Raw genomic sequence first — 11807 nt, 5'->3', positions numbered from 1 at the left:
CAGCAACTAGGCTAAGCGCTCGGGGACCAGGTGGGGGAATTAGGGTTTAGGGTTTAGGGTTTAGGGTTTACATAGGACTTGAGGATGTCTATGTCTGCTGCATCCAGCGGCGGCGGTGCTGCAGTATTTTTGTCCTTCTCTGACTCATCGCCCTTAGGCCGAGAGCTGCTGGGGTTCGCCATCTCCCTTGCGGCCCCCAACCTGCAGCAGCAGCAACAGCAGCAGCAGTAGCAAATGCAGCAGCAGCAGCAACAGAGGCGGGATATAATCGAGGTGCTGACAGAATCCAACAACAGGGGCCGTGCAACTTGAGCTGCAGAAGCTGTTGCTGCAGCAAATGCAGCAACAGCAGCAATGGCTGCAGTAACAAGAGCAGCAGACTTAAAAGTATCCAGCAAAACCCAGCAGCAGCGAGCTGAAAATAGCACGGAAAGCAAAACTACGGGATACATCTGTTGTTGCAGCTGCAACGGCAGTTGCTGCTGCTGTTGCTGCGTCTGCTGTTGCTGCTCCTGCTGTTGCTGCTGACAAGGGGCCCCCAAGGAGCTGCGTACAGAGCAGCAGAGCCTCCTGTGCCTACAGGGCGCTGGGAGGCAGGAGCAGCAGCAGCAGCCAGAGAAGTCCCTATAGCACTGGCGGCAGCAGCAACTGCTGCTGCTGCTGTTTGTTGGAGCTGCTGCTGCCAAGGGGCCCCCTGCACCTTGGGGGCCCCCGGATGCACCGGCTGCCACTGAGTTGTGTCTGTCGCTCTGCAGCCACAAAGACCTTCTAAAGATGCCAAAATTCAAAACGTACAGAGATAATAAATAATGAAGCCCCCGGGGGCAGCAGACGCGGAGGAGAGCGGCAACACAGCTCCAGGTGTATGTACACAAGTCACCCAGCAGCAACAGCAGCTCCTTAACTAGGGTTTAGGCCGTCCTTTTGTAGCTCTTGTTCTTTCAATCAAAAGTGTTTAAACGCCTCCAACTCGCGGGCATAGACAGCCTTGGCTGCTGCTGCTGCTGCGGCTTCTGCAGCTGCAGCGGCGGCTGCTGTTGCTGTTGCTGCAGGCAGCAGCAGCAACATGCGTTCATCACAAATGCCCTAAAGCCTTACTTAGCAAACCAATTAGAGATTAATTTTTAGATTCAATTGACTTCGTAAACGCTGGATCTAAATTTATGAAATATCCAAACACCGCGCTGCAGTTGCTGCTGTTGCAGCCTTGCCTAGAGTATATAGGCAGCTGGGGCGTTTCAAGAAGAGAGCTCTAGCGGATCTGGGGTGTACGTACACCTGAAACAAACACTGCCGCCTCGCCAGCACTGCGCGGCTCTAGTCTCCATAGGCAGGGCTCTCCTTATTGTCTGTGGGAACCGAAACGCCCCCTTGGGGTTTACGAGGGTTTAGGGTTTGGGCACATCCGCCCCAAACCACACACAGGCCTGTTCCCCTGTGGCAACGCCCAGCAAGCGGCGTGCCTGAAGTGGCCGGGAGTAAAGGGGGCCCCTCAGCAGCGCCTTGGGGGTCCCTTGAGCTCAGTTTGAAGGGCCTGTTGTGCACAGGGGACCCCCATGGGGCCCCTGGGTACGCAGCTGTGGGGCACGGCCAGCCTACCTCCACCCACGGGCCCCTCACGGCTCTTACAGACACCCCCGCAATCCCTAGGGGTGCGCCTGAGGGGCCGCAGGGGGTCCCCCGAAGCCCCGACTGCTGCGGCCACTGGGGCCCCTGGGGCTCGACCCTGCAAAAATGGCTCCTTTGCAGGCGCCTCCAGTAGCTCTCACTGGAAAGCGCAGCTTAAAGGAAAAGTACTCATGTTGTGCCTATTACGATATGTTCTAGAGGGAATTGATGTTTAGACACTGTGTTAGGTGCAAATTGATGTTTAGACACTGTGTGAGGTGTACAGACACCTCCACTGGTAGACTCCTCTAACCAAAACAAAGGGGTCAAAACCAAAGTGGCAAAGGGGGGCCCCCAGAGGGCCCCCTCAGGGCCTCTAGGGCTTGTGGAGGCTCTTAGGGGCCCACAAAAACGGCTTTAGTTTGCGGCCCAATTCTGATTTGTCAAACCCCCCCTCAATTCTTTATAATGAAGGGCTTCGGGCCCCACACTGCGCATCTAGGTCTAGCTGATGGGCCCCTTGCTCTCAGCTAAAAGGCCATTAAAGGGAAAGCTGAGGGCCCCCGTTCTGTCTGTAGGGGCCCCAGCTGGCCTTTTTTGTTCAGTGCTAATGAGGCTACAGGAGGGCTCATAAGGCCAGGTTCAGGTGTACGTACACCCCATGGCTATGTGCACACACTTAAGCGCTCGGAGGCTTTTGAGCCTCGAGGGCCCCAGGCCGAAGCCCATCTCGCAGTTGGCATTTCACGGTGGAGACAGAAGCCCACAGGTGCCCTGGCGGGGCCCCCGGGGGGCCCAGAGGCCCCCAAACAACGAGTCCAGGGCCCTAGGGGGCCCCTCACAACCTACAGACAGAACCTGAGATATCTAATAGGCAGCAGGGGCTGTGGGGCCCCTCTCTGCGAACCTGAGGCCCCGGCAAAGTAGCAGCACCTCGAACCAGCAAGAAGAGGCTCCCGCCGTCCTCTCCTGCCGGCCTTATCAAACCATACGCTGCTCAAGCTGAGGTCACAGAGGCAGTGGGGCCCCCAAGGGCCCCTGTGGGGCCCTCTGGGTCCCCTGCACCGGGGGCCCCTTGCAGCCGGGGCCCCCATGACGGCAAAAAACGGAAAAAACAGTCTGCTTAAGGGGCCCCCTTTGCTGCCTTGGGGGCCCCCCGCCTCACCTTGAAGCCCCTTGAGGCCTTTGCCCAGCCAGACCGCCTGGCTGCGTGGCTAGGGCCTCGGCGAGGCTTGCAGTGCTGCAGCTACGGGCCAGGGGGGCTGCCGGAGGGACGTTCAGGGGCCCCTGAGCCCCTGGAGCCCCCCGAAGGGTTGCCTGGGGGCCCCCGAACCCCTGGGGGCCCCCCGAAGGGTCGCGTAGGGGCCCGCGAGCCCCTGGGGATCATTCTAGGGGCCCCCAGCCCCTGACTAAAGATTTTGGGGTCCCCGGGGCCCCCAGATAGTGCAGTGGGGAGAGGGGAATGCCCCTCTTGAACTGAAGGAGACAGTTGGAAGTTCGAGGAGGTGACAGGTAGCGATGCTACTGGTGAGCCACGGGGCGGCGCGCCGTGAGACCTGCCCATACACCTGGTGACGACTGTCTCTACGATAGGTTTACAGGGTGTACGTACACCTGAATCTGTGGGGCCGAAGAGCCCCGCCGCCGCGCCCCACATCCCAGTGCAAATTCCCCATTTGTGGGGTGCTTGGGAGGCGTCGGCGGGCGCGTGGGTGTTCCGGGGGGCTAGGGTTTAGGGTTTAGGGTTTGGGGTCAGGAGTAAATGTTGCCGTTCAAGAGGAAGTTGCGCAGAGTTATCGGCACCCGCAGCCGGTGCAGCAACACCACCCGCCCCAGCATCAGAGAACAAACCACCACAGTGGGGGCCGTGAGGGCTATCAGCAGCTCTATGGGGTCCACGGGAAACACCAGCAGAAAGTCTTCGCGCAAAGAGTGGGTCAGCCCCGACAGCGCAGAAACCCCGAAAGGTATTAGAAAAAAACGAACTATTATCCTGCTCGCCAGCCCCACAGCGCCCCGCGCACTCGAGTTCACGCTCTACAGCGTACAGTTTAGGGTCTAGGGTTTAGGGTTTAGGGTTTAGGGGTTGGGGTTTACGGGTTGAGGGTAGCGGGCGAGGGCTACCGCCCACGCGTGGAGCTGGTGCTGGGGACTGCAGCCTTGGGTGGTCAGTGGCTGCGGCTCAGGGCTGCGCCGCTAAGGGTTTAGGGTTTAGGGTTTAGGGTTTAGGGTTTACCCGACGTCAGGGTACCCCCTGTACATGATGGCTCTGTAGGCGTTGGCGTTGAGGCCGATGCCCACGAGAGTGCCGGCCACGAGGGCACTGAGCCAAACCCTGGAGCGGACTTTGTGAGCTGTGAGAGCAACAATAACAAGAAAATAAGCAAAATAAATCCAAAGAATCATAAAAGGCAGCTCGGTGAGCTCCAGCAGCTGCCGCGCGAGCCGCGAGAGCCCGTAGGGGTTGTAGGGCACGTAGCCCGACTGCAGCCGCCGCGGCGGCGGCGGCGAGGGGCCCCCCAGGGGCCCCTCAGTGCTGGCGGCCTTGGCCTGGCAAATGGGGGGTCCCTCTTCAACGGACACGGGGCTTTCCACGCCCACCACGCAGGTGCTTGGCACGCGCCCGCCCCCGCACACGCTGCTGCTGCTGCTGCTGCTGCTGCTGCTCTTCTTGCTGCTCACGCCTCCTCCGCAGCAGCAGTCCTCGTCGCGCGGCGATAGGGCGGCCTCCGCCGCTGCGGCTGCTGCTGCAACTGCAGCAGCTGCTGCACTCGGCGCACACACACCAGCAGCAGCAGCAGCGGCAGCAGCGGCAGCAGCAGAAACAGGTAGAGGCGTCTTGAGTGGCGAACAAGAGGCAAGCAACTGCACAGCAACATGAATGCTCTGCCCTCCCGCTGACTCAGTTGCATGGCCAATACCCTTCTCCAGTGCCTCGTGAGCAGCAGTAGCAACAGCAGCAGCAACGGCAACAGCAGCAACAGCAACAGCAGCAACAGCAGCAGCAGCAGCAGTAGCAGCAGCAACAGCAGCAACAGCGGCATTATGGTAGTTTCAGCAACCGTCGGCTGCAGCCCCGCGCCCACACTGTCTGGCGGCATAAAGCGCAGCCACTTTGGTCAAAAGAAGCAGCAAGAAGCAGCAGCACTGAGGTGTACGTACACCCTAGACCTACACTCATCGCGGGAGTCTGAGGGCGCCGTCGCCGCCTCTGAGCAGTCCGACCTGCGCCCTAGGGAGCAGCTGAGGGGCTGGGTGAAGGGGGGAAGAGCCATGAGGCTAATTTTAACGGTTTTGGAGCTTAGGGTTTAGGGCTTAGGGGCTGGGCGTCGGGGTGGGGGTCTAGGGTTTGGGCCGCCAGGCCGCCAGGGGAGAGGCCAGGGGTTTGGGGCATCGAGAGGTCTGTGCTGACGAACACAGCTGCTCCTGCTGCAGTGGTAAGCCAAGGATACAATGGGGGCCCCTGCTGCTGCTGCTGCTGCTGCTGCTGCAACAGGGGGACCGGCTGCTATGGGGGGCCCCTCCGCTAGGTAAAAAGATGCAAGCAGAGAGAGCAGCAAAGCGGGCGGAGGGGAGGTTGGAGGGTCTGCTTCAGAGGCTAGAGCTAGAGTTTAGCTTTTGGCATTTAGAGTCTAGGGTTTAGGGTTTAGGGTTTTGGGTTGACGGTTGGGGTTTCCACCGGGTCGGGTCGGGGTCACTCGTCGGCTACAGTGCGATGGCTGCAGGCCTGAGGTGTTAGGCCTAGTCCGCAGGGTGATGGATGCGACACACAGAAAAGGAGGGACAGAAATAAATTACAGAAATAAATTAGATAAACAATTTTTGCAGCGGTCCGCCCACTGCCACACAGACACGCGCCCTGGCGCCAGCAGCAGCAGCAACAGCAGCTGCAGCAGCACGGCACCAACACAGCGGACAAATGGCGGTCCTCAGAGCAGAGGCTCCCTTGCGCCGCTAAATCTCCCTTCATTTTCGTTTCTTCTGATTATTATATCGATTTGCATGCATTTAACCCCTAATTCATTGCAGTTACTCCCTACCCTCACCCCTATTGAGGAAACGCCCGGCGTAGCCAGCACCAGCAACTAGGGCTCACCGGTCCACCCCATCCGGCTCCCCGGAAGCAGTCCTGGTTGCTGCTGCGCTGCAGCTCTTCTTAGCTGCATCGAATTCATGTGTTCTCTGACTAAGTGGGGGCCTATGGAGGATCTTGTGGGGCCCCGGGGGCCCCCTCAGTGCACAAAGGGGCCCCAGCGTTTCTAGCGCCCCCCAACCCACGCAACTGCGGGGGCACTCACACCTCGGCTGCTGGCTTAACTAAATCAGTGCAATAGGATTTAATTTCACAGGAACCTCCAGTGGGAAGTTGCTCAGAGGGGCCCCACTGAGTCGATGGCCTCACTAGTTGGGGGCGGAAAGGCTCTAGAAAGGCCCCACAGTAGTGGGTTATGCTCTAGAGATGACCAGTGGTCACGGCTGGCTGCCACAGGGGCCCTTGCTGCACCTAAGGGTCCCTATTGCAGACCCTCAGTCCCCTCATAAGAAATACTTCCAAAGAAAAATACTTCTTGAGGTGGCTCTGGGCAGCAGCAACAGATGCCCGTCAATGCAGTGGGAAAACACTCGTTCGAGGCGTCGAGGCGTCAACAGATTTGTTTTGTACTTAGTTGTGTCTCTATAAATAACAAACACATGCATGCAGACATGTACACAAGTGTATATCTGTCTCCATATACATTTCTACGTGTGTAGTAATAGATGTATGTACAAACATGCACAGGCACAGACACTACACGTGTTGTCTGCATTTCGAGCTGAAAAGAAGTGAACATTTGGACTGAAGGCGTTTGCATCAATCAAAACATTTATGCAAATATCCTGCGGGAGAGACACAAAGGCTTTATTAGAAGCATGCGAATGGGGGTGCATGCGTGCATTATGCATGCATACAGATATATTTTATACATATTAGATGCAGTTGTGAACAAAGTCAGATAATGAATCTATAAAGCTGTGCATAGTTGCGAATCAGTTTGCACAGCATGCGCATGTGGAGTGTACGTACACGGTGGCTCCTTGTGAGTAAGTATTCATGAAATAGTTGTCCCTGCGCATTTCCATTATTTATTCTTGCCAATAAGCAAGTACAAATGTGTACATAAGAGTTTTAAATGATGCATGCAGGCAGGTTTATCTCTTCGATTTACCTCAGGATGCATGTATATATATATATACACATGTATATATATATGTATGTACGTATATTTACATAATGCATGCATGCATGCATATGCATGGAGGTGCATGCGCATGCATAAAGATATGTGTATATATGCATACAAAAATATATATTTATGCATATATTTTGTATGTTTCTGCGCAGGTGTATCTCTTGCATACATATCGGCTTGAAGTAAAATGAGAATGAAACAGCCACAGAAGCAATATATAACTATAAATGCATATATGTACTAATTTGCGCAGATTACATACATGTGTGTATTTCATTTATTTAATAATGAATATGCAAGTACTTACATGTGCATGTGCTTATGCCTGCGCATATATTCAACCACAAACAAAAGGCAAAGCGGAGAAGACGAGGGCGGGCGCGCTAGTCCGAAACCCTAAACCTTAAACCCTGAGCATAACTAGGGACTGAGCAAGCTTCAGTCCCGTCTGGTGCTTCGGAGCTGTCAGTTTCTAGGGCCCAGGGGGTTCTGGGCATCGGGTTTAGGACTTCACTAAGTCCTAAACCCGATGCACAGGACCTGCCCCTGCAAACAAGCTTGAGGGTTTCGGGTTTAGGGTTTAGGGCGCTTTCCATTTCTTTTCAGCCTAGGCCTTTCTTTAGAAGCGCCTCAGCCGTGCTTGGCTGCTTGTGCTTATATTTTAAAGCTTCACTTTCAAACGCGAAATGAGGAGAAAATATATGTATTCACTTTACATAGAATAACATACTTATACATATATATATATGCATATGGACTGTATGTACATCAATTAAAATCGTTCAGAATGTTCACCGTCTGTACACTGTACGCATATGATATGTGTGTTTGGCAAGGGCAGATCAATACATCGAGTCTTTAGGAAGTGCAAGTCCTACACATGCATAAATGTACATTATTTATATATCCTATATTCTATGCATTTCAATTCGTTTCAATTTCGTGCCTTCACTGCTTCCCCCACTGCCTCTTCTGCCCTCTCCTAGAGTTTAGGGTTTGAGAGCATAGGGGAGCGAGCCTAGCTGTGGGGCCAGGCGCCTCTCTCTCCGACACTGCAGCTAGCTGCAGCTGCAGCTAGCCGCAGCTGCAGCTAGCCAAAAGCATGGGCCCTATCTACAAATAGTGGATACATATGTTCATACGACACACATAATACCTGTATACCTTATATATGTACAAATATATATGTATGCACATGTACTTGATATATTTGTGAAGAGATACACATAAGGAATGCACGGAAATCCAATTAATATATGTACGACTTCTTAATCTCACTAGAACTCATTTGCCTTAGAATGGCGTAGCCAAAGAATGCCTGCAGCGCCTCCGCTGCCGTTTGGCTTGAAGCTGCTGTGGCAAAGGCCCCCAAACGGATAACCAGATTAATGCCATTTCCAGAAAACATAAATATCTGAGATAGTTGGACAAGGCATGCAAGAGTGCCACTTCAAATGCATGCAAATGCACGAGCCACGTGGAAGCGCTGCTCAAGACGCAAACTTATGCACGAACGCGGAAAACGCCTCTAAAAACAAACGCATGCATGCGGATGCATGCATATTCCTGTTGCATGCATCTTCGAGCCTATGGAGGTAGTTCAACATTTCAGACTTTCAGATACTAACTTAAGAGGCTGCTGCTGTGTGCCCCTGTAAGCCACAGGGCCAGGAGAGGACACGGGAGCAAATATCCGGCTATTCTCTGGCCTCGATACCAAAGGTAAACCCTAAAACCCTAGACTCTAAACCCTAGGCTGCGCTGCACCCTGCCCCACGGTTCCTTCAGTGTGGCCCCACTCCTGGCTAGCCGAACCAGGTGTCGCATTATTGCTGCTCCTTCGTGCTGCTTCAGACTAACGCGCTGCTGCAGCCGCTGCACGCCTAAGGCAACAGCATCAGCAAAGAGTCTACACGGCGCTAGGACAGCAAGGACGCACACGCAGCAACATCCTGCTGCTGCTGCGAACGCGGGAGACGCTGCCGTTGCTGCAGGAGAGACCCATATTCCCTGCAGGCTGTTCTATTTGTCCTTCAGCACTGAGTGCAGACCTAGTGAAGGAATGCAGCTGCAGCAGCCCACTGAGGTTAACGGAATCAGCAGCAGCAACGGCTGTTCGCGCTGGTGCAGCAGGTGCAACAGCAGCAAAAGGGATATTCGGGCACAGCGCAACCACTGGGAGTAGCAGCGCATTTTTATTTCTAAATAACAAAAATGTATAGCGGCATAAGCAAACTGCACGGTGGGGAGGTGTGCAAGTAGCAGCAGCAGCCATCGTCCGCAGCAGCAGCAGCCGCAGCAGCAGCTGCAGCCTTCGGGCTGGCTTCTGGCCCCGCAGGAGGCTGCAGGTGTGTTAGTTGGTCATATTAAAGCCAAATAAAGACAGCAACAAATAGAGCAATAGCGATACATAATAATAAGCTCTTAAAATCAGATTTTTGCTGTTTGTGTACTGCAGTAGCAGCAGCGAGAGCAGGCGGTGGGCGGCGCGATGCAGAGGCCAGCCGCAGCAGTTGCCATCCAGCCTACAGCAGCAGCAGCAGCAGCGGTGGCGCGCAGCAGCAGCGGCGGGAGCAACAAGAGCAGCAGGTCTATGTTTGGCAGTTTTAGGCATAAATATACATTCTTTGTAGCAGCAGCAGGGGCTAAAGAAGCGAGGGGGGCCCTAGTTAATCTAAAGGGGGCCATCTGTGTTCCCCCAGCAGCCTCAGTCGAACCCTCTGCTGTCTGTAGAGCTGAGTTGGACTGCTGGGCAGCTGCAGCCCCGTGAGGCCCAGCATTTCTTTATCTTCTTTTTGCTGCTGCAGCAGCAGCAACAGCCGCAGCACCACCACGCTGTCTCTACGGCCAGACACCGCACCCAGGCCCTCAAGCCGGGAGCCTCCCACCCTTCGTGCTGCTGTGCTTTCTTACAGCAGCAGCACAACCATCGCACAACCAACCCCACCGCTAATTTAGGTACGCACTAGCTGTAGCAGCAGCACGGGCAGCAACAGCAGCAGTGCTGCTCCGGTCCCCCAACTGTGCTGCTGCTCTGCCGGGGATCCCGGTGTTGCTTCCTTCGGGGGCTTCTGGGGCCCCCAGAGGCTCCCGGGGGCCCCTGAGGCCTCGGGGCCCCCCGTGGCCCCTATAAGGAGGGTTTGACCTCCCAACTCTAGGGGCCCACCGTGTACAGCCAGGAGTTGTTGAGGCCTAGGATGCGGGGGCTAGGGTTTAGGGTTTGTGTGTGTTGCTGGATGCAGCTACGGCTTTTTGCCTGTATTTGGCGGTGCTAGCTAAATAGCAGCTGCTTTGCAGTAGACGTCAGCAGCAACAGCAGCAGCAGCAGCGGCGGCGCGGCGCAGCAGCAGCAGCGCAGCGCAGCAGCAGCAGCAGCTTAGAGACATCTGGGGGCTCACTTGGCCTGTCTCGTAGGATGCCCCTCGAAGGAAAGCGTGCAGCCACAGCCGCACGGCGCTAGGGGCTCCCTTGCAGCAGCAGCAGCAGCAGCAGCAGCAGGATGTCGACACCTCTCGACCCTCCTTCTTACCCTCGCCAACGCGGCGGCAAATTCGGGGGACGGTTAGTAGTACATTTTATTTCTTCCCGATTTCCAGAAGACAATTTAAAATCAAAATAATAGAGCCTTTAAGGCCTGGATTGGCTGCTGCTGCTGCTGCAGCTGCTTCCTCCCCCTATTCACGTTGTTAAAAGTTAAAAGTATAATTGTCACATTTGTTTGCTTATCATTATTACTGTCACAGTAGTGATCTATTTTTGGGTCTTTGGTGAAGGCTGCTGCATAAATAATTGCATTTTGAATTGTTGGAATGTAGAGTTGATATAAAGAAACCCTCACTCAAGCAGCTCTTGCTGCTGCCTCTGCTGCTGCAGCACCAGAGGCTACCACCACCACGGGGGCTCTGGCAGGTCCGGGGCCCCGTATAGGGGGGGGGGAGGGCAGGGGCCCCTTCACCCCCACGGCCACCAGGGGCCCCCAGGGGGGGGGCCCCAGCTGCAGCACCAGCAGCACCAGCAGCCGTACCCTCACTCTGCAGTGTACGGGGGCCCCCACGGGGGCCCTGACCCCGAATCCATGCCACCCCCCACAATTGGGGGCCCCGCCCAAGGGGGGCCCCACCACATGCAAAGAGCAGCAGGGGGCCCCCAGCTGCAGCAGCAGCAGCCGCTGCCGCCTCACCATATGCTGGGGGGGCCCCCGCAGCAGGGCTTTATGAGGGGACGGGGGGGACAGCAGCAGCAGCTGCCAGCTACTGATGGACACCAGCAGCAGCAGCAACCGGTGACTCACCCGTATGACCCCCACCACATGCAGCAGCAGCAGCAAGCAGCAGCAGCAGCAATGATGCATGGAGGGGGCAGGGTGGCTCCTATGCTGCTGGGACCAGCAGCAGGAGCAGCAGCAGCCCCGGGCCCCCTAGGCGAGGGCCCCGGGGGCCCCCACCATGGAGGGCCCCCTCCACGGTTCGACGGGCCGCATCACCCTAGCGAGGCCCTGCAGCAGCAGCACCAGCAGCAGCAGCAGCAGCTGCTGCTGCTGCAGGTACGAGACATGCAGGAGCAAGGCGCAGAACGTGTGGGGCCCCCCCACCCCATGCATATAGACCCACATCACCACCACCCCTATGGCCGGGGGGGCCCCCCTGGCGTAGGGGAGGCGGCACTCCAGCAGCAGCAGCATCACCACGTGGGGGGTCCCCACGGCGCAGCAGCAGCAGCAGCAGCAGCAGCAGGCTACCGCTACGACGCAGTGCCTCTGGTAGCTGGGGCCTACGGGACCCCACTTGCTGTTTATCCTGCCTACGGGGACATGTGGGGGGGCCCCTCGGGGGCCCTGCAGCACCGCCCGCAGCAGCACCCGCTGCAGCAGGCGGGGCCCCGCAAGAAGAACGCCTTAGAGATAAGAGACCCGAAGACAGGTAGGGTTATAAATGGGGACCCCTCACTAAATGAGCAGCCGCAGCAGCA

At 56.3% G+C, this 11807-nt stretch overlaps 3 protein-coding genes across 3 annotated transcripts in view; 1 reads left to right on the top strand and 2 right to left on the bottom strand.

Annotated features, from left to right (window-relative positions):
- The window catches only part of ETH_00011735 (uncharacterized protein), a gene marked incomplete at both ends in the record, with an annotated part of 462 nt that extends 280 nt beyond the window's left edge, over positions 1 to 182 (bottom strand). Inside the window, one exon of the mRNA XM_013376558.1 lies at positions 79 to 182. Within this exon, the coding sequence (XP_013232012.1) occupies positions 79 to 182 (104 nt within the window). The remainder of the gene's footprint in view (positions 1 to 78) is intronic.
- A 3178-nt stretch (positions 183 to 3360) lies between these two features.
- On the bottom strand, positions 3361 to 4883 carry ETH_00011730 (uncharacterized protein; the record flags this gene model as incomplete). Its single annotated transcript, XM_013376557.1, has 3 exons — positions 3361 to 3601; positions 3845 to 4373; positions 4784 to 4883. 3 exons carry the CDS (start codon positions 4881 to 4883, stop codon positions 3361 to 3363), a joined length of 870 nt encoding a protein of 289 aa, XP_013232011.1.
- Positions 4884 to 10338: 5455 nt separating this feature from the next.
- ETH_00011725 (uncharacterized protein) overlaps positions 10339 to 11807 on the top strand; it is a gene marked incomplete at both ends in the record, with an annotated part of 6860 nt that continues 5391 nt past the window's right edge. Inside the window, 2 exons of the mRNA XM_013376556.1 lie at positions 10339 to 10400; positions 10713 to 11758. Coding sequence (XP_013232010.1) covers positions 10339 to 10400; positions 10713 to 11758 — 1108 coding nt within the window. The remainder of the gene's footprint in view (positions 10401 to 10712; positions 11759 to 11807) is intronic.

This window comes from Eimeria tenella, genomic scaffold (assembly GCF_000499545.2).
Source record: "Eimeria tenella Houghton genomic scaffold, Eth_scaff37, whole genome shotgun sequence".
NCBI lineage: Eukaryota > Apicomplexa > Conoidasida > Eucoccidiorida > Eimeriidae > Eimeria > Eimeria tenella.
The sequence above is the reverse complement of the archived record's forward strand: the minus strand, read 5'-3'. Positions and strand labels throughout refer to the sequence as shown.